Consider the following 25,005-nt stretch of genomic DNA (forward strand, 5'->3'; position numbering starts at 1 on the left):
CGCTTGGCGGTGACATAAGATTCCACGATTCGACGAACGGTCTAACGGTCAATGGCCAATGGCCAATGGTCAATGGTGGGTGAGTAATTGGGAGGATACAGCGAGTCTAGCTGAGGACGAAGCGGCGTTTCGAGCCCTTTGCTGCGCTTGCCGACAACATCAGATCAGACTGAACTTGGCACGCTGCTCGTCTCAGGCAAGGGGGCGCGGTTGGGAGTTGGCAGCGGCAGAGCCGCACGCACACCCAAAACTCTCATGCGCCAAATCTTGGGGTCGATGCAAGATGCAACCCCGACGGGATTTCGAATGGGTGGGTGGAACGGCTGGTCTTTCCCGAGGAACCTAACCCCGCCCCGCCTTACTACTCGAGTAGGTTGGGATTGTCTTGGCCTGTCTTGGCTTGCCGCCAGGGGGTCCCTGCTCCACAATCGCAAACGTCAGGAACCGTCCCGCACGGCCCAATCAAGTCACCACAGACCGCCACCCTAACAGCGCTGCCGCGACACACTGCGGAGAGTGCGATAGCAGGAGAACTTGCCGCGACTTGGTTCGGAGATTTCCTCAGACACTCGAGTCGATGGCAAAACAACTCCGTCCGCTGCCCAAAACAGGCAATCCCACTTTCCCACTGGGCCCATTTTAGTGATTCGGTGGCTCTCGTCTTCTAGCTCTCTTCTCTTTCTTCTGCGCCTCTTGGGATTGGACGCATTCATGCGCGCGAATTCACGTAACGTCTCGTCTCGTCTCGTCTCGTCTCGTCTGGTGGGAATTACCTTACCTAAGCAAGGTGGTTGAGGACTGCTTGGGCTCATTTTGGGTGATTTCAGCGATTCCCAGCAAGTTCATGGGACGACGAGGGAGAATACACCGGGTAGCTTCAAAGTTGGGCAGAACCGGACATCAGACGAAACGAAATGAGAAAGGGAGCAGCCCGTCTTGTCGCTGTGATGTGAAAACCCCCCAGCAACGCTCTTGTATCATCGACGCGCTCGCCTCCCCTTGGCAGTGTGTCCCCCCCTTGGCAGTGTGCCCCCCCCTTGGCGATCAGTGTCCTGTCCACATGTTTCCCTTGTCCTGCCATGCCATGCCCGAATCAGCCACCATCGTCCTCCCATCTCTTTCCCTCCGCCTCTTCCCCCAGGATCTCAATCCAGATCTTGCTTGGCAAGGCGCCCGGAATGAGGGGAAGAAGGAGGCAGAACATTCCCCAATCCTCGTCGGCCACGCAGGGGGCCGCAGGGGGGACAGACACCAGCAACGTCGGAAGCAACATGGCGCAAGATCCGATCGGACCAACATCTCTTGCAGTCTCGCTGCTCGGAACGTGCCGTTGGGGGGAGTGGTGCTTGGACCAGGAGCTCCTACGACGAATGTTACACCACAGGTCAAGAGTTGACGTCGGCGATGGACGTCGTTTCGATCACCGCGCCGTATAATCCGGACGAGAGACCTACGGGCCAGCATAGCGCTAGAGGCGCACATCATCTCAGCACCAGGGCCTGGCTAAACATATTGTGGGAGGGGCTGGCTGGCTGGAAACAATCTGCGGACGTGAACCGCTCTTTGCGAATCAGATCCGAGAGAGCGACTGGCTTTGTCTCCGCAGAGATTCCCAATGCTTCAACCTCGAGTGATGCAATGATGCAATGATGCAATGATGCAATGATGCAATGCCTTGAAGCCACTGGCATAGAGACGGCGGGAAACTGCCGTCGACTACCATCGCAGGCATCTATCTGCTCGTCATGTGTACTAGAATCGCATGAACTGCCGAAGAGGGCCTGAGTAACTCCGTTTCCAGTAGAGTCGATCTCGTGTGATCGACGTCCTCAACCAGCATTCCAGCCGTCGCCACAACTCTACACGTGCTAGGTCAGTACAATAGATAGCGAGCGACGAGTCTCGGCTGGTTCCTTGTCTACGCCATATCGTCACTCGAACTGGTCAATAAACCCTGCTCTGAAATACTGCAGGGTGTCGGGAATGATAGAAGAACATCTGTAACATACTATTGCATACACATTATGTGTCTCCTAGCCAGCCAGGCTGCGTAGACATTGCTACAACGCCGTAGTGCACATTTTATCTAGGGGAGTCGTTGCTCTGATTAGCACCACACTCTCACAATATATCAGTCTGCAAGTTAGACCTGACGTGCGTAGCCAGCCCAGCCAGCCCTATAGCCGTTTTCTCCTCCCACAATATGCTTTGTAGGGAGGCAGATCCGCCTACTAAACCATTCATCTGCTTCTGTTGAACACAGTATGGCCGGACGATCAAGCCACTGACTGGATCGCGTTCAAATAATACAGCACTCATTACGTGACTTTCGAGACTATACGCCATGACTAGACACACAAACCCAGACTACTCCGCTCTGGCGTAGTAGAACTAGTCAGGCTAGCTGGCTAGCTAACATAACAATCCCCTTGATCTCACGCCCATCACGGCAATCACCTCGCCGAACCCAGGAACAGATTTTACCTGGCTCGACAGCTCATAGCTTAGTGTTGCTCTAGATATCACCTGCCTGCCTACCTACCTGCCTTTACTAGTATACCGTGCTCGTCCTCCGCCCCTTTATTATGAACGTTTTGCCATCTCTTCTCTTCCATTATGCCGCAAAAATAAAAGCAAGAAAGGAAATAAAAAGGAAGGGAAAAAAACACCGTGCGTGTGTGCTTTGGTTATCCGCAAACAACACCCGTTGAGTCTTGCGGCTGTCTCTTTCCTTCCCCCAAACCAGCCAACAAGGGAAGTCAGGCAAGATGGGCAGAGCAAGGCAAGATCCATCACCACCACACCTTGAGATTCACCGCACAGCAATCGCTATCTGGTATACGAGACATAACTGAAGACGACGAAACGCGGCTCACACCCACACCCACATCCACACCTACACCAACACTTACACACGTGACCTATAAACCAAGATAAGATGAAAGAGCTCTATGATGCAATTTATTCTATGCTTCTTGATTCTTCTCCTCCCCAGTATCTCTAGTTCTTGTTCTTGTACTGTACTGTACTATACAGTGGCAGTGCATTGCATTGCATTGGCCAAAGCAGCGAGGTGTCTAATAAGAGGGTCAAAGTTTTTTTTAAAAGTGCCAGGAAACAAAAAAGGGGTAAACCAGCAAAACAGCAGCAGTAGGAAGAGTAGGCAGCACCGCTGTCAACATCAACATCATCAACAACGACAGAAAGACATCCCTCTACCCTCCTCTCTCTCGTGTCTATGGTCAAGAGTGAAGAAAAAAGAGAGAAGAGGGAGAGCAAAAACTAGTATCCGCAACAAGTCTAAGTGCGTGAGCGTGAGCGTGAGCGTGAGAGAGTTCGAGAGAGTGTGTATGTGCTGGTTTTGTGTGTATGTGTGTTCTGTTTTTGTTTCTGTATCGTTGACGACAGCGAACCGAACGAACAGCAACAACCACCTCCCGCCAGATGTAAAAATAAAAAAAAACCCTCCATTGACTAATATACACCTCCCCTTCTTGTCCCCGCAACATGCTTTCTTTTAACCAATGACCAGCTTGTCGTCGTCGGAAAAGTCGTACGCCGGGATCTCGAGGTTCAGCGGCGCGGGTCCTTTCCTTATGCGGCCGGAGATGTCGTAGTGGGAGCCGTGGCACGGGCAGAACCAACCTCCGTAGTCGCCGGCCTCGCCGATGGGTACACATCCCAAGTGTGTGCACACGCCTGGTCAAAGGTGTCAGCAACTCTCGTGTCCGGTTCTCGGGACTCCTCCCTCGGTTCTCTTTTTCAGGCTAGCTGTCTCGGAAGCCTCGGGGATCGTAAAGAGCTCCAGCACAAACACAAACCACATACCAAGCATGATGAGCCACTCGGGCTTCTTGACACGGTCCTCGTCGGACTGGGGGTCTCTTAATGACGCGACGTTGACTTGGTTGGCCTCGTCGATCTCGGACGCTGTGCGGTGGCGGATGAAGACGGGCTTGCCTCTCCACTTGATGATGACCTGCAGACTGGGATCAGCACGTCTTGCTAACGTCGGAGAGTGGTGGTGGTGTGGGGGTTTGGCCTTACGTTCTTGCCCTCCGGGATGGCACCGAGGTCGACCTCGACCTTGGCCATGGCCAGGACATCAGCCGAGGCGGCCATGTTCTTGAGGAATTCTGCACGCCACACACAATACCTGTCAGCATTTATCCCCGTCATCGTCTTTCCATCCTCCGGCATCAAAGAACCAGTCTTCTCCCAAGTCCCCAACGAGCAAGCAAGAATCCGTCTCGGCTCATCACACCCGAAGCCGGAGTCCGACGGATTGCATAGTCCAAGCCCGTAGGCCAATTGATCTTGCCCCCCTCTCCTCCGGCCTGTGCCCGATCCTTGTCATCGAAAAACTCACCCTGGATGGTGGACTTAGCGCCGGCGGCCGAGATGGCGCCGAGGGCGCCGACCATAAAGTAGGAGAAGACCTGGTTGCCGCCGCCGTTCTTGCTCATGTATTTTGTGAAGTCGGGCATCTTGGTGCTGTCGCTCTCGCCCTTGAAGGGGCTCTGGTAGGTGGACGAGGCGTCGCGGAGCGCCGGCGACGTGCTCATGGTGGCCGCGGCCGTCAGCGGGCGGAGGAGGGCGGCGGCTGGTGAGGACCGCGCGAGCGCGCGCGTTACGGTCGTGAGGGGCGCCATTGCGGGCTTGTGAGAGCTGTGAAGCTGCTGTGGTAGAGCGAGAGACGGCGGGCGGGCGGTGACGGCGATTGCGGATGCAATTGGGTGAGCGGGCGGGCGGGCGGAATTGAAGCTCTCGTCGAGGCCAATTCCCGTGGAACTGAGGTTTTTCTGGGCCGAGCTTGTTTCCACACTTGCCTGTCGTGGCCTGCAGCTGGGGCTGGGGGTCTCTGCGTGGCCTCAGGCACCTAACAAGGTAAATAGCCGAGCGTTGATTGGCCAATCTACCCTCCGATTTATTCCGCAGCTGGGCCCCGCCTGCCCACCTCGTGCTGCCAGCTGATGAAGCAGGGAGAGTCGCGCCGCTCTCCCCCGGGCTCACCCTGATTGGCGGGAGGGGCAGAGCCAACCGCGTATTTTCCACAAAATCCCATCCACCGAGTCCGAACCACACGCCTAGAGGCACGCCGCGCTGCTTCACGACATCCGTACGCTGGCGTAACACGGCATTGATGCATCTAAGACCATTTATCCTGGAGCACTTCGACCCCGCAAACCGGCCGTGACGCGCTCAAGCCCAGCTGCGTCATTCGTCAAGTAGGACAGCAGCTGCTATCGCCTGCTCGAGATGATCGCAGATAATAGCCGATATCGTGCACTTCAAACCCAACCAGAGCACATTCTCTGGATATAATTCCTGGCCTGCCGGCGACACAGGCAGAGTTAATGTCACTGGAGAATTCTACCTTGGACAGTACCAGTATTTTGGAGATGAGATTGGATATATGAGCCCAGGACCTAACCACATGTGACCGCCTTGTTTCCCAGGAAAAAAGCTATCTAAGCTATCGTAAACCACTCTTCCTTAAACACTCCATATTCCAATGCATCAATCGATTCACCGCACATGTACCGCCGGATGCGACATTCGCTCAACAGCCGATACAATCCCGAATCTCCTCCCACAGGCCGCAAGACGTACAGCCCTGCGCCACCAAACAATACACAGATTACATCGCCAACCTCCATATTCATTGGCCCCAGCCCGACATCTCCCCCAGAGTCAACAAAAAAGTTGCTGTAACTTTTATCCCTCATCGTTATGAGAAACTTCTCGATAAAAACTTCCTCGTTGCCCGTTACGTCGTCATCAAAATCCTTCAGAAATCGTAGAAAATAGATAAGATTGGGTACGTTCTGACCCTCGTTGCTTATATACTCCCAAAAGTCGTGGATGCGACACAGCGGAGCCCGAACGTTGAATACGTCCGCAATGTCATCAAATACTTTATTGAAGGTGTTATCCGAATTCGCGGATCTTGCACACTCGTTTATCTCCTCGAGGCGGTGGAAGAAGGAGGCTGGGTTCTTGGTGTCAACCTCGAACGTCGATTTGACTGTGCTTAATTTTAGCCCCTGGATGATGATTAAGTTCGCGTCGAGCGATGGCCGGATCGAGGCACGTCGGTCTTTGGATGCTCGTATCCTCGATCGTTGTAATGCGAGGGAGCCCTTGTCAATGCGAAGTTGGACGTCACTTATCCTCATCGAAACTGCATTACTGTATTCGGGAACCCAGGAGGGCCACGAGTCTTTAAATCCCTGCCATCCCCAGTCGACAAGTGACCAAGGGAGGAGATTGCCCGTCTGCGAAATGATGTGCAACGTGGCGTCTCGGTAGACCTGGACCACAGGTTTCTCGTAGTCGGGAATAAGAGCGCTGGGCCACTCCGTGTCTTTATCCCTGGGCGGTTGGACCAAGCCTTGAAGCCCATAGATTTGGTCTCTGCCGTCGCTCGCTCCGTGGCCGCGCGCGAGCAGCAGCGCCGTTGCGAAATCGCAGTGAGTCATACGAAACTGTTGTGGGTAGGAGCAAAGCAGCGAGAGAGCATCTGTGCACATGCCGAAGTGATTGCGACCAGGCCGTATATCAACCATTAATGTCCATCCGGATGGAGATTCGAATCGTTTGTTGCCCAAGATGCCGATCGCCCAGAGCAGAACGGAAAGTTGGCCGACTCGAGCGCCGTATACCACCTTGGGATCTTTTCGTGAAAGGAAAACCTCTTGCAGTGTCCAAAGTCTGGAAAACCAGGAGCTTGAGCATACCTCGGCGAGTTGTTCCCACGAAGCATCGCCTCGAAGAGGCAGCCTGAGATATTTCAGCTGCTCGTCAAATATGCGGGTCCGGGAAGGTACAGACCGGATTTGGCCGTCTTCGAGCTCTGATTTCTTGTCGTAGAGGTGTTGAGATAGCTGGGCAGCCTCGTCGTACGGCTTCAGATTTAGACCCAGCCATATGACAGTCAGCTCGGCGCGTTGGTAGATGCGCCTCATGAGCCGAACTTGGTGTGATCGCTCCTTGAGATTCTCCTGGTTGATGCAGATTTGGTCAATCCAGAACCACTTGTGCGCGAAATCAGAAATGGACTCGAGCTCGTTCAAGCCGCGAAGTAAGTGGGCTGAAATCTTCAACGGCTTGCCGTTGCACTGGATAGCGCAGTCTCGCACGTAGGTGGCCCAGGCGTAGCTTAGAGCGTAGTACTTTGGGCTTTGTTTTAGGGGAAATGTCCGCAGTTCGAAATCGTTGAGGCGATCCGCGCCGCTGGCTTGAAGCCTGAGCAGTCGCACGCGAGGCCTGCTGTTGCCAGAGATGTCGTCGTAGGGCGACCTATTCGATTGTAGGTTTTGAAAGGCCTTATGTGCTGCTTCAACTCGCTGCTCGCCGAGCTGTTGCACCCTTGCACATGACTCCTCTGATGTCTCCTGCCTGATAGTTCGGTCGGGAGATGAATTTCCTAGCAAGGCGGCGCTCCGAATACTAGAGTTGTTTGCATTAGGAGACTGTGTCGAGGGAGGCCATGCCATCATCTTACGCAGCAGGTGAACCTACCTTCTCAAAGGGGTTTGAAAGACCCGGCTCAAGGACAGTGGCTCCGCTGACATGATGATGTGCGAGTGACTCAAGTTGCACCACGAATCTGGCTCAGAGAGGTGAAGGATGTGAGTTGAGCTATGAAGAGCGCGCTTGTCGAGAATGACGCGGTCACTTTCAGGCAGCCGTTGGTTTTGGGGGCGGAAAGAATGCTGGGCATACGCGCCCCAATGAAATGGCACCCTTCGCGCCTCACATCGACAAGCCAACACCTGTCCGCGCTTATTCATCATGCAACACACGTACGTCGCTCTAGTACATGTAGAGTTCCATTCGCCTTCAGTAGCCATATCTGAAACAATAGCAAGTTTTACCATTTAGGAGCGCTTGTTTACAAGAGACGACAAAATTCAAAGCCATGACTAGACTCTCATACCGTAACTAGATGTAGAACTAAAAGAAACAAACATGCAAGCTGTAAAATACATATTCTTATTCCCAGAGAATTTTCCTTCCACAAAACCAAACCCCCAGACAAACAATTTCTTCCAGTCGTAAAAACAGCCAGACCTCCCCTATTTCCGCTCTCATCAAAACATCCCCAACTCCCCTCAACCCTCTCTAATGGCACATCGTCTTATGGCAGACATCGACCCCCCCCAGGAAAGTCGACTTGTCGAGCGCTTCGGGCTCGCGGCCGCGGATGGCGGGGACAACCTCGACGTCTCCCACGTGGCCGCTCTCGCAACTGATACTGCCGTCGGCTTCGTGGCCCGTGCAGGTGACGTTGCGGCCGGGCGAGTACTAGGTCACGTCGGCGCCGAGGACGGGGGTGATGAGGGCGAGGGCGAGGGCGAGAGCGAAGATGACTTGCTTCATGTTGGCGACTTGTTGGAAGAGCTGGTGTGGGTGAATTCTGTGTAGAGTGAGTGCGGGAGATGTTTGTAAGACGATGAGAAAGAAAGGAGAAACAAAGTCGTGAGAGACGTAGGAGTTACGTGATAATTGCGTTGTAATCTAGGAAAGTTGCTAGACAGGCAGCACCCCGAGCGTAATGGGCACGATGGAAACCGCCCTGTAGTAGGTCCTTGCCTTGAAATTAACTAAGTATTCTGATGAGGTGAATTAAAGTCGCCTACCACTTATTTGCGGCCACCCATGGCCGCCCACCCTCTTCCTCGTCTTTCAAGTGCGGGCCTGCATCGAGGGCAACCAACGAACCAACACCACTGCAAGGCTGTCTGGCTTGGTTTCGCTCACCTGAGGTACGCCCGGGCGGCCGTGCGCTTACTGGTGCCAAGGGAAGTGGGAAGTTTCGTCAGGGAGCTTGGGCGTTATCAAAACCCCTCCTGAAAACAAAACATCCCTGAGACCGTCTTTTTACTCATGTATTTGTTCATGTATTTGCCACATTATTCATCTAGGCGCCTTTTCTACCTATCTACCCATTTTGTACTATCCACTAGTCAAACGGAGATGCCATCAGTGTAGTCGTCTAAGTTCCTCGACAGTGTTTCGCATATCTTCCACACTTGGGCCTAGGCCCTCACAAATCTCTTTCTGCGTCTCCTCGTCGACGTCTAGAAATCTCTCTAACAACTCCCCGTCTAGAAACCGGAAGGGGCCATCGCCCTCCCGCTCGCTGTTCCTGAAGGATCTGTAGTCCTTAAACTCAATGTGGCCGGCTGTCTGGATGGTAGTGGCCAGCTTGGCCTGGAAGCGTAGCAGCAGGTCTCGAGCATGGGACGCGATGGTTCCTAGCAGGTAGATACCGCCCTCGACCTGTAAACCAAGATATCAGCTCAAACTCTCTATTATTATCACCGATGACCTTTTGTTGGGGAGCTTACCGTTGTGATGAACGCTCTGGGGATAATCATGGCATTTGGGCTTGTCTCGACCGAAATAGGGCGGACCTTGTTTACCATCTCGCCCAAGTTCATCTCGCTCGTGATCTCGAGGCGACGCTGCTCCTCGACTGTCACGCCCTTGGTATTTTGTCGGAGAATCATGATGTTTCCATCGGCATCGGTCTCGAGCCACGAATCGTCCTCGAGGTGGCATACCGCCGTACTCCACGCCGACTGGTAGTGCCGTGCGCGCGGAGCTAATTGTGCTGGCTCGCCGCCCTTGCCGGCCGGGGTATACTCAAAGAGCGAGATCGACTTCATCAGGTCGGCCACGGCAATCATGTTGCCGTGAACGGCCACGTCCACTGGGTAACTGGCAGGGCGACAAGAAGCTATTCCTGTTAGCGTTCCAGAGGAATTCGATGTCTCCGTGTACGAGACAAGAACCACCGTCTTCGTCAGGGCGGCCACGATCTTCCCATCCAAAATGGCGAGGGCTCGGACGCCGCCCTTTAGCTCGTGGCTGACTATTAGATATGGGTTTCTGTCGCTGTCAACGCCAAACACGAGGATCCGGCCCCGCGAGTTGCCGTTGGACCCGGGCCCAAGGCCGGGGGCAGGTTCGAAGCTCGTGCCCACGATGAACCGATCGGCGGGGTTCCCGTAGGAATCCGGAAGCTCTGCTCGTACAACCGCCTCGACCAGCTCCGTAAAGGACAAGACCCCCAGCTTGAAGGTATTACCGACGCGATCAAAGATGACCTCGTCGACCAGCTTGAACGAGCTCTCGACGATCTCCTCGCCGGCCACCACATCCCGCTTGATGCAGCCAAGTCCAAACACCTTTTCGGCAGGAGAATACGCAAGGCGCCTAACCGTTTCTCCCATCTCCAAAGGCCGCACATGTGTCCGCCTCTCCGGATCTATCAGGGAGATCTTGATCTGCGAGTCCGTAGAAAGCACGATGGCATCAGGAAACGCCTCGCTATCAAACAGACAGACAAACGTCGCATCCTCGGCCGTGGCAGCTGAGTAGACGATCCGCCCCTCGGAGCCGTAAATAAGGCTAGGGTGCTCTGTGGTGGCGAATATGGTGTAGAGGCCGGTCGGCTGCGGAAGAAGATGGAAGCGAGCCTGCCGTGTGCCCAAGATGACACGCTTCCTCCCCGACAACTCCATCTCCGGGGATACATTGAACGTAACAACATTGCCGTCTTCCAACGCGATGAAGAGCGTGGGGCCCGAAGAGCCCGGCTGCAGTACTTGAGCGAGAGCGAGATCGCGTGGTGTGGATGCATCATCTTGTGTTCTTCGCAGCGACACCCCATGTATCGGTTGTAGCGTGTACATGTCAATAATGGAAACAGTGCCAGACGTCCAAAAGCCAACCACGCCAATATCACTTAGCTGGGGAGGCACATGAATGCAGGCCACCTGATCCTGCTCGCCAATGTCCTTTTCCTGAATGACCTTCAGGGAATCGGGAATATCCAGCGACACGAGGCCAGAACCCTCGATGGACAGCAGCAGCCAGTGGTCATTTGTAGACGCATTGGTGATCGTCCGCTCTCCCTCTGGGCACCACGATGCTATCGCGACGCCGCTCTCGCAATCAAAGAGGGTTGCCGCTGTTGCCGTGACCTGCAGCAGCTGGGTGTCTGGGAGACTTCTGGCCAGCAGCGTCTGGGAACCCAAGGCCATGCCGCAAAATGATTCCACCTCTTCGACCTCCCCTTGTTGGTCAAACCTAAAGATACGGGTCTCGGTCAAGAGGGATACCACCAGAGTATCGACCTTCTGAGAGCCACAAGACTTGAGGGAAAAAAGGCCGCGGGTATTATCCATATCGGCGAGAATTCCGACGTCTTCGAGGCCGACACCGCTTCGCACGCTCCGCAGCGACCCATCGTTAAAAGCGCCGCTTGCCGTGACGATCCGGGCCTGGCCGGAAGAGTACTCATTGGCAAGCTGGTTGTCGTCGCCTCTGTTACCCATATCCATGACGGAAAAGTCCATGATGGGGCCGATATTCGGGAGTGTTTGCACCAATTGTACGATCTGGTCTATTGTGTCGAGGAAAAGGTCGACGCGGAACAGCTGCGAGTCGCCGTGGTGCGAGCCAACAAACAGGTAGCCGTCTCCGAGGTAGACGAGGCTGCTAGCCCGCGACGTCTTGCCGATCTTAGTCACCTCCATGCGCTTGACAACCACGTCGTCGGACAGGATGGAGAGCAAGTGCAGGTTCCCGCAGTCATCGCCCAGGAAGTAGTGCGTGACGTCGTACTCGGCCCAGGCGACGAAGCTCGAGGCCTCCCTGAGCGTCGACTGCACCGTTGTCCTGGTTTGTTCGTCAATGTAAAGCAACCGCGTCTCGCCCACAACGATCAGACCGCCGATGTGCGCCTTGGCCGACTCGACGTGGCGCACATTGTGCCGCTTCACCTCCGCTTCGACCTTGCGGACGGGTATGAGCATGGTGGCGTGCGGGTCTAAGTCGTCCACGTCAATCTCCCTGTCTCGGTCGGGGTCGAAGCGCGACGCCACAGTGTTCCGGTCGTCAGATGTGAGCCGGTACGTGGCAAGCTTGGAGTCGGTCGAATCTGCGCGGCTCTGGTAGAGGAAGGCAACCTTGGGGTGGCCCGTCTCCGTGTACAGGAAGGTGCTCGCTCTAATGAAGAGCTCCGATAGGCGCACCTGCTCCATCCAATCCAGTGTCATGGCGTTGTTCTTCCGGTCGCCCAGCCGCAGGATGGTCAAGATGCCCGCCCACAGGTGCATGACCATGAATCTGCCCGAGGGGTCGACGAGACATCGGTCGTGGCTCAAGGACTCGCGCATGTGATGTTCGCCTGGATCCTTGAAGGGGTCTATTGTGTCGAGCTGGGAGGTTTGCGGGTTCCAAGCTAGTGTGAAGTACTCGAAGCGCTGGGTGCCGACGAAGAGCAGGTCTGTTTGCGAGTCTTTTGGTCTCAGCTTCTGGAGGATCGAGATGGTGCCATTGATGACCTTGGAATGGACCATGGCGAGCATTCCATCGACGAGACGCCATATTTCGAGGCGATTGGACTTGCTGCGAGAATGAGTAGGTTAGCAGGGCGTGTCGCGGCGGAAAGGGGGGAAACGAGGGTCCTTACGCAAGCACCAGGCTCTCCTCGTCGGCGGACAGGACATGACTTTGCAAGCAGAGGCGCACACTACTCGGCCGGTGTATGGGAGCAATGTAGGCCATCGTTACGCTCTCAGTGTTACATTCGGGGGAGGAATATCGAGGGCATGGAGCTCCGGTTCGTCGGGCTTGGGGCTGCGGCGACGGGCAACCTGCAGGAGAGGCCGGCGGTGATGCGATGCCATGGGTGCGATGCGGAGATAAGGTAAGCTTGGGGCTGCCAAACCCCTTTACATGCATCTTGGCCCCGCGTTTCGCGTCGCGCGCTGCAGCCAGCACTTAAACTCTGGAACCCCACCAAAGACGGCCCCTGCTTTTACTCTCGACCTGGCTACCCTGTCAACGTGTACTTGCTATCTAGTACTAGGAAAAATGAAACTGGTAGTTGAACACGAAGAGCACAGGTAATTTAAGGAGTACCGTAGAATAGAATCAAGCAGAGAAGAACTGGGTTTCTCGGACTGGGATAACTGAGTATTCGTACAGCATGTATCGAGTCTGACCTGGGTGTCTTGTATTCATGTGTAAATCTACTAGGTGGCGCTTGTATTACCTCCATAGATCATCTCATTGTTCCATTGCAAGTACAAAGAGACCGCCAGCTGGTGAGAATGGCTACAGGAAAGGTGACACTCACGTAGACAGCCCAAGATGGAAAGCATTATGAACTGTTGTTAAGCGCGCCCCCTTGGAGCGGATAATCAGAACTGGACAGGTGCCCTACCCTCGACTCGCCTCGCTCTATCTCTCTTGTCAGACTACCTAGAGGCCACAGTTCCAATATTGCTGCAATCCTTTGATAGAGACAGCCAGCTGCTGTCGTCCCGAGTATATATATGCCGTGGCGCGACCTGCTTGCTTGATCCCCTTGATGGCGCACCAGGTATCCTGCACGTCAACATGCCACAAGAAGCCATAGAAGGCCTAGTCGGAAGCATAGAGCTGACGTGATCAAAAGTGGTATTTTCGTTTTCCGCAATCGAGGGGATGGATTGTGACGGCGGGGCTCAGCACCTACTACCGCTGCACCACACCTTCCTAAAGGATGCCAGAATTGCAAGCTGCCAAGCTGCAATCTGTATTAGGTTATAGTATGGTCACGCACCTGTAGGCCTGCCCACAGCGCCTACGGTACTGTGCCGTGATAGATGGCCTTTTTGCCTTGCCAGCTGCTTGCCTGCTGCACACTGGGCTTGGAGCTGGCGGGACCTGCTCAGCTCGGGGTAGGTCCAGAACTGTGGAGCCCCCAAAATTTGCCCTCGTGCACGGACCAACTACAATGTATATATAAACGCCTTTCTCCTCCCACTTTTAGGAATTTTTCTTTTCCCTTTTTTTTCTTTAGCTCTCTTTGCCTTTTGGCTTAGATCAAGTGTAGTATCTGTTCTTTTCAGTTTAATCTCTGAAACCACTCTACGGAGTGGAATCTTGATTATTCCAATTTTTGTCTCTCGAAAGTCAACCCTCTGGGCTTGCCTATGGTCGGCTTCCACTGTGTCCCTGGTATAACACTGCCTCCAGGCGATGCGAAGAAGCTCTTGCTTCATCTTCTTTTCATTGCAATCTTGGGCACTGCTCGGGATGTGAAGAAGTCGATGTGTCAGCTCGGGTCTGCCTGTCTTGTTTTTTGACGATGGAACGTCGTCCCTGTTGGAGTGCATCTTGTCGTAAAGGTGATGTCGCGTACGCCTCTGTTTTTCTCCACGCGCGCCGAGGCTTTCTATAGACTCTGGGTTGCTGCTGTTTGGCGACTTCTCCGAGAGGGATCAGGCGCGCAATGATTTCAGGTCGCGGCCTCCCCGCCTGCGCTGGTGAAGTGAGGGTCGGAAGTGCTAGCTACAGCGACCCAATTTCAGAACAACTGGCAGACTCGCATGGAGTGACACGGATCACAACACGTAAATGGAGGGCGCCCGGCTATCTTAATTAAGGTCGTCTCCTAGAGAGATTCTTCTGCTCGAGGCCGTCTCTGGCGTTTGGATCACTCCCTCCTCCAGTGGGCGCCCCTAGCTAGCTCGTCTTCCGGGCCAGCAAGATACAGGTTATCCACCACCATCATTGCAGACTTGAATCGCCACTGCTGAGAGAAATTGCTGAGGGCAACATTAGCCAAGCGCATAGGTCTGTTGAAGCCGAGCCTGCTTGGGTTGTGGCACCCAAGCCGGCCGGCCTCATTAGCAATATCCTTCCATTGCCGGGAGATCTGATGGGCCAGAGCCCGAACCAACACTTAGCAAGAGTGGAGGACCCCCTCGCAGGAAACACAACTCTGTGGCGTGGCAGTATTCTCACAGCCAGTCCGTGCAGACTGGAAAGTTGTGCCCCGGCGAGAGGGTTCCACCACTCTCGGCGGTCGTATTTCACGTCCTCCCAGTGAAAACGCAGGTGGTAGTGTCTGTCTTTCTCCCCGTGGTTAGCAAGACGACGTACAGACTGGGACTAGACGCGTCGCTGCCGTCTGCGGGGTGGCTGACTTTACAGACGATAGCAGGATATCTGGTGGGACTATCTGAACCCATGACAGCAAAGACCGCGTACAGGACAACCTGGGAAGCCGTGGCCGGCACCTGCAGTGAGCGAGTGGGGCGAGAGAGGACGCAAATTCCAAAGGGACAGGAGCCATGTTACCCATGCCCAGCTACATGTGCCCACCGAAGTGCAAACCCCAACACGAAGAACATGGACTCTTCGGATACCTAGCAGCGAAACGTGAACAACAAGGGTCTCTTGAAAAAGGCAATTATACATATCTTGCGAATCATTAGTGTCAGTAGGCTACCAGCTTGACTTCTGACACCCTTAGTGGAGGACGGAGAAGAACGGTGGCCAGGTAACTTCCGGATTCTGTCTCCCACTGCCCCGCAGACTACATGCAGCTCCCATCGCGACTGCTCCTGGCTCATTGAAGCGGCAGTTTTGGCTGCAGGGGCTACCTACCTGAACGTTGAAGGCTTGGAAGCATGTGGAAACTGGTGCTGCTTGTATAAGGTAGGTGGTACATCTGCAGATACTTGGGCAGGCAAACAATGTAGGCGTGAGATCTGGTACCTGGCCGCTCTTGACTGGTATCGTCTGGTGAGTTGTGATTGCCCATTCCAGCCATGCCAACAGCAGCCAAACAAGAGCCCGGGCAACGCGGGTTGGAAGCTCCTCGGCTGAATTTCGTTACCGTACTGATACCACCTGGTTGAATCTGGATCTGCCTGGCACTCGCCCTGTCTTTGCTGCCCTAGCCCTGGCACTTGCACTCGCACACCCACAGACTCTAGACCAACTTATTGCTTCCAGTGTTGGAATAGCGACACTTTGGGCCGTACGGCAAAGGATGGGGAGGGTCGGGTGCGCAGGCACGTGACGGAGGAACGTGCTGCACGGACATCGACCCGCACCCACTTAATTAGGCCCCCTCAGCTAGAACCGTAGGTAGCACCGAACATGAATCAACGTACTATTCATTACCCCCCTAAGGTTGAATCGCGACACAACGCCTAGGCACAATCGTGGCTAGAGCGCCACGAACATCCAGATTCGTCCAAAAAAAATCAAAGACTTTTTCTTTCCAACCACCTCCAGTCCCTCGGCAGATCTGCGCAGTGCTGCACGGCTCTGCACAGCTTCGCGGCCACAAGCAACGAGACCCTACTAGCAGCATTGTTTGCTATGTCTATGACAACGCAGGCCAACTGGCTTGTGTTTGCCGCGGGCGCGGCGGCATGCTAGCCGACGGCGACAAGAGTAAGATTTCCGCATCCTCTCTTCTCCGTTGCCTCTTACCCAGTCACGCTGCTGCTCCTTCAAGTGTGGTTGCCGAAGCTAACTGGAACGTTCGCAGCTTCTAACGGTGATGGCCCGGCAGTCTTTATATAATCTCGACTTGGGGGCCTAGGCCCGAGCCCAGACGCATGGTGATTGGCTTTGCTGGCTGCCTACGGTAAGGTCTTATCCTGTCATGTTCGATTGCCGGGCTTGTGTCGTTTTGAAATCTAAATCGGCCGGCCAGGGTGGAGAAGAGAGCTCTTCTCGCGAGAGTGCAGCGTAATCGCCGAAGAGATCGACAACGGCCGAAAGAGGATCAAGATGTACACGAGACGGCCATCGACCAACTGCAGGGTTACCGTGCCCGTCTTGTCTTGGGGCCGTTCCCAGAAGCGCCGTCCCTTTTCGGGGCCAGCAGCAAGTCAGCAGCAACTCAGCAACAATCGTCTTGGGCTCGTTCTCGCCCCAGACGTGGGATAAGACGGCGTAATAGTGGAGGGATATTGCTAATAAGCCGGGCTTGTTTGGGTGCCACAGCCCAAACAGGCTCGGCTTCAACAACAGCAATTCAAGATCCTGCCGCCCTGTCGCCGACATGTGGTGGGGGCTCCGGCCCACCAGATTTCGCGACTGATTGGCTGGGCTTGTTTGGGTGCTACAACCCAAACAGGCTCGGCTTCAACAGCGGCCAAGCAGACTCAGCTTCAACAACGGCAGTTGGTTCACGAGTCCTTCGCCTTCTGTATCTTGGCAGAGTCGCCACCTGGAGGGGCATGAAGGGGTTCTTGGCGAGGTGGCGTTTGGTAGCCCTGACGAGTAAATATATCACTCAGTTCGTTGAATGAAATTGTCTCATTATGAATGCTTGCTTGCCCTGCTTATTGGCTGTGAAGGCGGCGCTAGGATTGACCTGCATTTGCCAGTTCATACTCCGTACTCTATTCATGCACCGTTCAGTTTCCAGCAAAGAGACAGCTGAAATTACATTTTGATCAAGAGCACCCTCGGTTCAGGTTCAGTGCATCTTACTGACTCTGATTCTGCTATATTTAGTAGATTTTTGGGCGATATTAACTCACTGGTTGGATGCTCGCCCGTGTCTGTCCGGTTGGGCGGGACAATATAATGGAGCTATATCTGACAGTGATGAGCCGGTCAGCGATGCCGGGTCGACTCTGCGAGGTGTAAGCGAGGCGGCTGAGACTTGTCCCATATTCTCCGACAGCTTCCAAGCCTGCATCTTCCCGCCCATCCTGGTCGTCGGACATCCGTTGCTGGCAACCGAAGCCATTTCAGACCCAGACTCGGAGACCCGTTGGGCCGGTTACTGGTGATATCTTATCAAAAGAGGTGGATTGCGGTTTATTAATTATGGCGTCCTTTTATTATCGTGGATAATAACATCAAACCCCTCTGGTGCAGAAATCATCAATCGATGCTGCGTTATAACTGCACAAATCACCCAAAAAGTGTGTTGGACGGCATTACGGATGGATACTCGCACCTTCGGAACTCCTCATTGCTAAGGATGACGGCTTTGGAGACCAAACGGAAAGACGCCCCATTTCACCAATAAACAACACACACGGGAGTGGATTTACCAAGGACCGGGTCTCTTGTGCGGCCTCGCCCCCTGCCTACCAGTTCTCGGCTAAATTCGATAGATCTCATGCTACCGGGCGTGGCGCATAGGGTATGTACCAACGATGTATAGGTAATCTCTCTCTGCCTGCAAGGGAGCAGTTCCGCCAACAATATACCGGCGATTCACAACCCCCCTCCCCTAACTACCTTGGCGGAAGTGGCATGGAGGCGTCCCGTCCCAGCTCCCGTCCCACCGGTCAAGGAGATAATCATCTCGAGGCTCACTAATTAAATCTAGCCCTAGAACCAGGACATAAACGACGGCCGTGTCGCTAGCTCGGTAAATCTCCTGATATTGTGGCACGCCAGGGGACCAACTCTAGGGTGCTAATTATAGGTCTTCGGCCGAGTATTATCGTGAGGGTGTGTGTATACAGTATGTGGTGTGGGTAGGTAATTTGGCCATGTGTTTTCTTTTCTCCGAGCAAACCAGAAACATGCCAGATCCGCGTCCAATCAAGCAGTTATCTCCAAAGGAGGGGAACTTTGGGCCCGAGCCGGAAAGATGATTGCCAGACTCGCCACACTGTTATAAAGGCCCATGGTCTCCATTGTTTTCGGCTGTCGACGGTCAGGGAGCGTTTCCTAAACGAGCTTCAAATCTCCGCGGAAAAGCTTCTTCTTCTATCCTTGACTAAACATTTTGATACTGGAAACGGCAACAGACGACACAATGCATCTCCACAATCTCGCCGTGGCTGTGGGCGTTCTGGCGTCCGTACCCATCAGCCACGCCGTCTCGGGGAAGAGCTACACGGGCTGGGACTGGTAAATTTGTCACGCTTCGCACTTGGGTCCCAAAGCATGGATGCTAATCCAAACTGTTCCGTAATTACAGCTGCAAGCCTGCCTGCGCCTGGCAGGCGAATCTTAAAGGCGTGCAGTAAGCAAACACTCACCCGGCCTTCCCCCGACCTCCCTCCCTCTCCAGCCAACCACGCAGCCCGACACTAATGACCTCTCCCACCTAGAGGCGCGCCTAAAGTGTGCGACATCAACAACAACCCACTGGCCAGCAGCAACGGGCTCAAGGCCCCCTCGGGGTGCACCACCGGCGGCACGGGCTTCCTCTGCGACTCGTACGTGCCGGTGCCGGTGAGCGACAAGCTGTCGTACGGCTTTGCGACGGTCGGCGACGCGGCCAACTGCTGCAAGTGCTACCAGCTCACGTGGACGAGCGGCGCCGCGCGCGGAAAGCAGATGGTCGTGCAGGCCCTCAACAGCTTCCCGCCCGGCGCCGACGTCAAGGCCGCCGACCTGGTCATCCTCACGCCCGGCGGCGGCAGCGGCGGCAACGACGCCGGCTGCCGTAACCAGTATGGCAAGAACTGGTGAGCACTTAATTAGTCGATAGCCACCCCCCGCTTATTTCTTTTCTTCTTTTCCCCCCTTGTCTCCGAGGAGGCTGATAATAATGAATACCTTACCTATGCTGACGGGAAAACAACAATAAAAGGGGCGACAGCGGCGGCGGCGTGAAGACGGGCACCGAGTGCGCCAACCTGCCGCAGAACCTGCAGGGCGGCTGCTACTGGCGCTACAACTGGGCCGGCGGCGCCGTCAACACCTGGGGCATCGACTACAAGCAGGTCGATTGCCCTACGCGGCTGACGTCCATCTCGGGGTGTGCTGCCTGACCTGAATTGATCTGACCTGAGCGTGGTGTGGTGTGAACTGGAGTTTGGATGGTGGTCTTGCAAGGAACACGGAGGTCATCGTGGGTTGAGCAGGAGTCTCATCAGGAATATTCTAGAGATAGTAATGAATGTATGACTGGCTGTTTGGTATCTACCTAGGTATCTAATTGCCGAAGCACGAGAAATGACCGCTTGTGTTGTTCTGCCCCTTTTGAGCCCCCGCACGTTGGAGGACGAGGGGCTTGGGAGAAAAGGAAGAAACAAGAACAAGGCGAAGAGAAATCTGGCATGCAACTTACTGGCTGCGTTCTGGACACGACTGGATATTCTATCACAATAATTACTAGGTGACTATCACATGGCGCTGCTGCCACTATAACGACGATGCTCATGCTGTTCAATGTCTAGCGGGCTTGAATGATCCCCTTCCACGACCATATTTAGTCGAGGACACGTAAACCTGGAGAGAACACGTGAGCCGTTATAGAGAAGCCACCAATGCTTTACAGGTTTTGGGAATCGGAGCAGTGATCGTGTGGCACTAGAGCCGAGCCGAGGAATAGTCACAAAGTTCCAAGCTTAAACTAGAGCATGTGGGTGCCATTGATTAGTAGACAACTCCTGCCGCGTCTGGACACATAATTTTCTCGCAGCTTCACATCATTAACGACCATAATATGTCAAGTCATGCGCCCTGGGCGGTGAATGGATGGAAATGGTCTTCATTGTTTCTGCCTGAGCGTGACAGAAAATACAAGGCCTCCGTGGTGTGGCGGTGGGCAACAAGAACTGGATAATTAATACTGTCAAATAATTCAAGACTGCGTGTCTGGGCCATGTGAGTGCTGTCATGTTGGTAGCTGAATAGTGGCAAGACCAAATTTGGCCTTCTTTGGTGTCAGGGAGGTAAAGAAAGGAACCCACAGCAACCAAATAAAGTTTGAAGGAGCGTTCTAGACGATAATCTCACCCAGCGCGAGGGAAATGAGTCTTGGGACAGCGGGCAGAAACCGTGGTCTGTAACGGAGCCTCTTCACCCGTGCCAGTGGTTTCAAAATAAGGAAAAAGGACGCGGATGCCGCGCTCCACGACTCGAACGCACAACCTCTTAGGGCCACCATAGACCACCCACGACTGCCTCGCCATTGGGGAACCTCTCCAGATGATGCAGAGATGTAAAAATTTAAATTTTTTTTTAAAAAAAAAAACAAATGATTAGAATAAATTGGCAAAAAAATACTTTTGGCCCTCATTCAGCTAATCATCCTTGTGCAGGGTGGCAGAACGACCTTGTGTTTCTTTCTTAGGGCTTCCACTTCCTTCCTCAGGGACTCGTCTGCCTGCAGGGCCTCCTCCGCCCTGTCCTTTCGCTCCTGTGAGGGGTTCCATTTTATGAAAGCCTTCTCAGGGAAAAGGTACCAACAGCCTTCCAGGTTGTGAGCATTCCCGCATACCCTACAGCCTGAATGGCTGCCCCCGGTGTATCTCCGCTTCGAGGAACCCGGTGCCTTCTCTTGTTCAGGGCGGTCGGCGCCCTGGTTGCCGTATGTTGCTCCGAAGGATCCTTTCGTGAACCGTGATGGCTTCCTTGATGCCTCCTGTGCCCTGACTTTATGGTTGAACGCACTCACCAGGTCCCTGTAGTCGAGGGTCCCTGCATCGATGCTCTTCTGATTCACCAGGCGGTAAAGTGCGCACCAGTTGGACCAGCCTGCTCCCCTGATCGCCGCCTCAAAGTCGTCATACCAAGTAGCGGGTTGTTGTGCCTCAGGGACCTTCTTTGTCTGTGCAGTCTGTAGTGCTTCCTGCCAGTTGTCGATCCATGCCTTCCATGACTTCGCGGGCTTTGTAAGAGGGTATACGGCCTGCTTGTACTTGGTCCTCGCCTTGCCGGCATTATTTGACGGTGTGGTACTTGCTTGAGCCTTCAGGTTGGCGTACCACTTATTGATCGGGTCGGTAGGCTGGCACGCAACGTTGAAGAGGTGCGCTGAGGCCGTCTCCCGCACCTAGTTCTTGAGGGCTACAACCGTCCTGCGCTCAGTGTCGTAGGCCTTCATGTCCGTGTTGTATAGGGTGAGGCTCCGCATGTGGACCTTGTTGTCTTTCTCAGTCAGGTCCGCTAGGCAGGTGGCCGGGACATCCTCCGCATTCGATGCCGGGGCAGCCTGTATTTCGTCCTGTGTGCCCTGGTTCCCCGGCGTGTTGCCTCTGGTGATGGAGGCTCTTGCAGCGGTTGCAGTGGCTTGGTAGTGCTTCTTATGGACTTCTTTACTCATCGAGAACGCCGAGATCAGAGGCCTCTTCGGCTTTGGAAAGAAATCGCCGCATTCTTCTGAGTTAGGGTCGATGAGATGCTAAATATCGTCGTCGACGGCCTTACTGATGAAGGAGTTGTTCCAGTTACGCCAGTCTTCCGAACCCTCGAGGACGACTGACTTTTCTGTCGTTGTCATGTTGTTTTTCCGGTGCCCTGCGCATGGACTGCTCTGTCGGTATAGAGGCTTCAATAAATGCTTGTCGCTGTGGTTTGAAGATGCAGCTCCCGGGCCCATAACTCTTAGAAGCCAAAAGCATGCAAAAGCAGTCAAAAATGAGGCTATTCCAAGTGTGTATTGTATTGTGTTGTGGGGAAGAAAAAAGGGGTTGCACCTGCAGGTCTGGGACCAGTGTTGATTGATCCTGTAAAAAGGCGGTCTAATTAGGGGGCCCTGCCCGGGCACCCTAGGCCATGCCCAAAGTAGCAAGGTCGTTCTGACACAGGGGTCATGCTAATCTTGTATTGAATGCTGTGACTTGTTAGCATGTGTATACCTACTTTTTTTTACAGCGTTGGCAATGGCTCAAACAACTCAATCTTGAGAGGCTATATTTGGTTGAATTGAGCCGCCAAAATGGATATTTGACTGGGTTGAGGCTAGAATTGATTGATATGGCAATAACTAATTGATGATACTTGACGGCATCTTCCGCTCCACCAAAAAAGATGTAAAAAGTCGTCAAAGAGGTCTAAAATAGTAAGAAAAAATGCCGTGAAGCCCGGGAAAGCTCGTCAACGTACCTAATCCTTCAAACACATGATGTCGCTGAATTAAGTTGGTGTCAACGCTGCTTTTTTAAGGTGACGGTATGCCCACGTTGACCATGTACTGGTGCCCGAAGGCAAAAGACAGAACGCGGGATTACGTACCCAGGGCAGGCATTAGGGGACCAACCAGGTCCCGTACCCGCCTATCTAAACAAACACCCAGGCACCCACTCCTAGGTACGTGTCCTGACAGATGCGCATCTCCTCTTGCATTGGTCTTCATGCCCTTCTCGCCGCTGCGGCTCTTCCATGTCACTTGCCGTCCCCCTGTCAGCCGTGACTCCGGTGCGAGTGTTGGGAATTGCAACAACACCCTGCCTACCTACGTCCTCACTGCCTTTCCCTGCGTATACGTAAGTAATGACGGCTTTCACGCGTCATCTTGTCTGATTTTCGGTAGACACTACATTTGTTCCGGAAGAGTCCTGGACACATGGGATGGCCGCCTTGCCCGCCTTAAATGGGATCCCAGAGCTTGATCCGGCTGAAAGGGTCGACTTTCGAACACGGGCCGTGGTAAATAACGTGGCGAGACAGTAGCCACTCCTGACTACTTACCTCATGGGCACTGAAACACTATATTGTCATTTCTGTAATAAAACCCGAAGGCTCAACCTGTATTGTTGCTTACATACATGCCCAAAAATGCAATAAAAACCTGCCCTGCCTAGGCATCCTCAAGATCGCTGCTTTCTTGCGCTTCAAAGGCTGTGGCCAAAGCCCTCGTAGTACGACGGGTTGTTGCACCGCGCGTAGAAGCCTTTGTAATGCCTCCTCGCGCCCTGCGCGCCGTGGGGTTGAAGCCTGCGCACCAGTTGAAGCCTGAGTGCGTGATGCCCCTGACGATGCCCGTGGTGTTGATATCTTTGCAACACGACCGCCTCGGCTGCCAGGGCCTCCTCTTGTTGCCCGGGATCCCTGCGCCTTACCGCCTTACCGCCGCGAGCAGGCGGGGGGACTGTGAGGGTTGACGGCGAATGGAAGCCTGTAGGCCTGACTCACGGCCGGTAGACGTAGGCGCCGGCGTCGGTGTTGATGCCGTAGAAATCGGGACTGTTGACCGGGGTGCCAGGGGGAATAGACCTACCCAACCACTAGTATGGGCGGAAGTCTAGCTTCACGAGCCCCAAATTACGCTCATTCATTCTATACAGAAGCTCGTGACTGCAAGGAATGCCGAAATGGTCGGTAGACTGGCCCGTACATTCCGGCAGGGGCGGCGGGTTCGGCGTCTTGTCAGTCGGAAAGGCGCCGAGTGCAATGCGGTGTTGTTTGACGACTGTCACGGCACGGTCCGTAGGCGCTGTGGGAGGCCTACGGGTGCGTGATCATACTATAACCTACTACAGATTGCAGCTTGGCAGCTTGCAATTCTGGCATCCGTTTGGAAGATGTGGTGCAGCGGTAGTAGGTGCTGAGCCCCGCCGTCACAACGACCCGATCCACGGCCCTCTCGGCAATGTTATAGGGAGCCTCACCGAGCCAGTCTCTACCTATATATGACCTCTTGATACGAGTCAATACTGAGTGGCGAGCCTCGCGGATGGACCTCTGCATCTCATCGAGCATGTTGAAGGCTTGCTCGATGAGCTGAAGAATGTCACTATTCCCGTTGACAACAAAGCCTTAAGGTAACGTTGAGACCTCAACAGGAGATGTGGTACGGTGGCCAAGGTTGAGGTGCTTATTAGTGTAACACGTTGCCCACTGCGGAGCTAAAGGCATCAAGCTCTCTATATAAGCTAGTATTTCCTGTTGTTGTGGAAAGAATACCTTGAGGTTTTTATATGCCGTACTAAAGCCATCAAGGCGAAGCATATAGTATATGCTCCCAAATCTTGTAAACCCCGGCTCGGGAGTACTCGACTTCGTCAGGCACGCGGCCGATAGGGACTTCGTCGACCGCGATGCGGTTGAGGCGATTCACAACGCCGGGAGTACTATCATCATCGTCATCGCCAGGTTCATTATTATTGTCCTGGTTTCCACCGGTTCGTTCGCCCTGAGCTGGCTGTGCAGGAGCCTGAGCCGGCTATGCCGCGGCATGTACGGCGGCGACCTCTGCTGCAGCCTTTTTATCCCACTTCTCGTGGATATGCAACACCATATTCTTATTGATGTGAAAGATACAGAGTTGAGGGTCTGCGTCAAGGTAAACACGTATAATCGCATTCCTCATCGCATCGTCGAAGTCGGAAATGGTAATAGTTGGTTTGTTCGCCTTGGTTCTCACGATGTTCATTGACCCGGTCCATCAGCCAGTCAAAGCCTTCCTGGCGTTCGTTATTCATCAGCCCAAAGGCACAGCTGAAGCACTGGTCTAGGTTGTTGACGCTAACGACCTGGAAGAATACTAGT

General features: G+C 54.1%; 8 protein-coding genes across 8 annotated transcripts; 3 read left to right on the top strand and 5 right to left on the bottom strand.

Annotated features, from left to right (window-relative positions):
• Positions 1 to 2,835: 2,835 nt before the first annotated feature.
• B0T26DRAFT_540826 (uncharacterized protein) lies at positions 2,836 to 3,820 on the top strand. Its single transcript, XM_060435572.1, has one exon. The coding sequence runs from the start codon at positions 2,952 to 2,954 to the stop codon at positions 3,519 to 3,521; it is 570 nt and encodes a 189-aa protein (XP_060289758.1). The 5' UTR covers positions 2,836 to 2,951; the 3' UTR covers positions 3,522 to 3,820.
• On the bottom strand, positions 3,518 to 4,652 carry B0T26DRAFT_744976 (cytochrome b-c1 complex subunit Rieske; the record flags this gene model as incomplete). The annotated part of the gene is made up of 4 exons (XM_060444484.1): positions 3,518 to 3,699; positions 3,829 to 3,979; positions 4,048 to 4,136; positions 4,370 to 4,652. The coding sequence occupies 4 exons, from the start codon at positions 4,650 to 4,652 to the stop codon at positions 3,518 to 3,520; spliced, it is 705 nt and encodes a 234-aa protein (XP_060289759.1).
• Positions 4,653 to 5,065: 413 nt separating this feature from the next.
• B0T26DRAFT_841140 (heterokaryon incompatibility protein-domain-containing protein) lies at positions 5,066 to 7,719 on the bottom strand. The gene is made up of 3 exons (XM_060447548.1): positions 7,525 to 7,719; positions 6,835 to 7,452; positions 5,066 to 6,783 (listed from the first exon to the last, which is right to left on the bottom strand). The coding sequence occupies exons 1-3, from the start codon at positions 7,575 to 7,577 to the stop codon at positions 5,472 to 5,474; spliced, it is 1,983 nt and encodes a 660-aa protein (XP_060289760.1). The 5' UTR covers positions 7,578 to 7,719; the 3' UTR covers positions 5,066 to 5,471.
• Positions 7,720 to 8,852: 1,133 nt separating this feature from the next.
• Positions 8,853 to 12,705, bottom strand: B0T26DRAFT_866210 (mono-functional DNA-alkylating methyl methanesulfonate N-term-domain-containing protein). The gene is made up of 3 exons (XM_060447814.1): positions 12,491 to 12,705; positions 9,357 to 12,426; positions 8,853 to 9,288 (listed from the first exon to the last, which is right to left on the bottom strand). The coding sequence occupies exons 1-3, from the start codon at positions 12,583 to 12,585 to the stop codon at positions 8,989 to 8,991; spliced, it is 3,465 nt and encodes a 1,154-aa protein (XP_060289761.1). The 5' UTR covers positions 12,586 to 12,705; the 3' UTR covers positions 8,853 to 8,988.
• A 3,250-nt stretch (positions 12,706 to 15,955) lies between these two features.
• Positions 15,956 to 17,140, top strand: B0T26DRAFT_735853 (uncharacterized protein). The gene is made up of 3 exons (XM_060443263.1): positions 15,956 to 16,257; positions 16,355 to 16,453; positions 16,523 to 17,140. The coding sequence occupies exons 2-3, from the start codon at positions 16,425 to 16,427 to the stop codon at positions 17,121 to 17,123; spliced, it is 630 nt and encodes a 209-aa protein (XP_060289762.1). The 5' UTR covers positions 15,956 to 16,257; positions 16,355 to 16,424; the 3' UTR covers positions 17,124 to 17,140.
• A 1,455-nt stretch (positions 17,141 to 18,595) lies between these two features.
• Positions 18,596 to 19,559, top strand: B0T26DRAFT_682171 (glycoside hydrolase family 45 protein; the record flags this gene model as incomplete). Its single annotated transcript, XM_060440728.1, has 4 exons — positions 18,596 to 18,690; positions 18,761 to 18,805; positions 18,894 to 19,253; positions 19,379 to 19,559. The coding sequence occupies 4 exons, from the start codon at positions 18,596 to 18,598 to the stop codon at positions 19,557 to 19,559; spliced, it is 681 nt and encodes a 226-aa protein (XP_060289763.1).
• A 1,253-nt stretch (positions 19,560 to 20,812) lies between these two features.
• On the bottom strand, positions 20,813 to 21,529 carry B0T26DRAFT_796223 (uncharacterized protein; the record flags this gene model as incomplete). The annotated part of the gene is made up of 1 exon (XM_060446919.1): positions 20,813 to 21,529. A coding segment is annotated over one exon (717 nt), but the record flags the coding sequence as incomplete, so codon positions are not given.
• A 1,819-nt stretch (positions 21,530 to 23,348) lies between these two features.
• B0T26DRAFT_758050 (uncharacterized protein) lies at positions 23,349 to 24,754 on the bottom strand (the record flags this gene model as incomplete). Its single annotated transcript, XM_060446348.1, has 4 exons — positions 23,349 to 23,451; positions 23,650 to 23,700; positions 24,510 to 24,625; positions 24,698 to 24,754. The coding sequence occupies 4 exons, from the start codon at positions 24,752 to 24,754 to the stop codon at positions 23,349 to 23,351; spliced, it is 327 nt and encodes a 108-aa protein (XP_060289765.1).
• Between the last annotated feature and the right edge of the window lie 251 nt (positions 24,755 to 25,005).

The sequence above is a fragment of the Lasiosphaeria miniovina genome, assembly GCF_030549165.1.
Source record: "Lasiosphaeria miniovina strain SMH2392-1A chromosome Unknown B0T26scaffold_9, whole genome shotgun sequence".
Lineage (NCBI taxonomy): Eukaryota > Fungi > Ascomycota > Sordariomycetes > Sordariales > Lasiosphaeriaceae > Lasiosphaeria > Lasiosphaeria miniovina.

Coding starts and splice junctions, on each gene's coding strand:
- B0T26DRAFT_540826 (XM_060435572.1), top strand. CDS start 2,952: ATGATGCAATTTATTCTATGCTTCTTGATTCTTCTCCTCCCCAGTATC.
- B0T26DRAFT_841140 (XM_060447548.1), bottom strand. CDS start 7,577: ATGTCAGCGGAGCCACTGTCCTTGAGCCGGGTCTTTCAAACCCCTTTG. Junction 7,453..7,524: donor TTTCAAACCCCTTTGAGAAG/GTAGGTTCACCT, acceptor AAACAACTCTAG/TATTCGGAGCGCCGCCTTGC. Junction 6,784..6,834: donor CTCGAAGACGGCCAAATCCG/GTCTGTACCTTC, acceptor GAAATATCTCAG/GCTGCCTCTTCGAGGCGATG.
- B0T26DRAFT_866210 (XM_060447814.1), bottom strand. CDS start 12,585: ATGGCCTACATTGCTCCCATACACCGGCCGAGTAGTGTGCGCCTCTGC. Junction 12,427..12,490: donor GAGGAGAGCCTGGTGCTTGC/GTAAGGACCCTC, acceptor TCATTCTCGCAG/CAAGTCCAATCGCCTCGAAA. Junction 9,289..9,356: donor CCAGAGCGTTCATCACAACG/GTAAGCTCCCCA, acceptor CTTGGTTTACAG/GTCGAGGGCGGTATCTACCT.
- B0T26DRAFT_735853 (XM_060443263.1), top strand. CDS start 16,425: ATGGTGATTGGCTTTGCTGGCTGCCTACG. Junction 16,454..16,522: donor GGCTTTGCTGGCTGCCTACG/GTAAGGTCTTAT, acceptor TCGGCCGGCCAG/GGTGGAGAAGAGAGCTCTTC.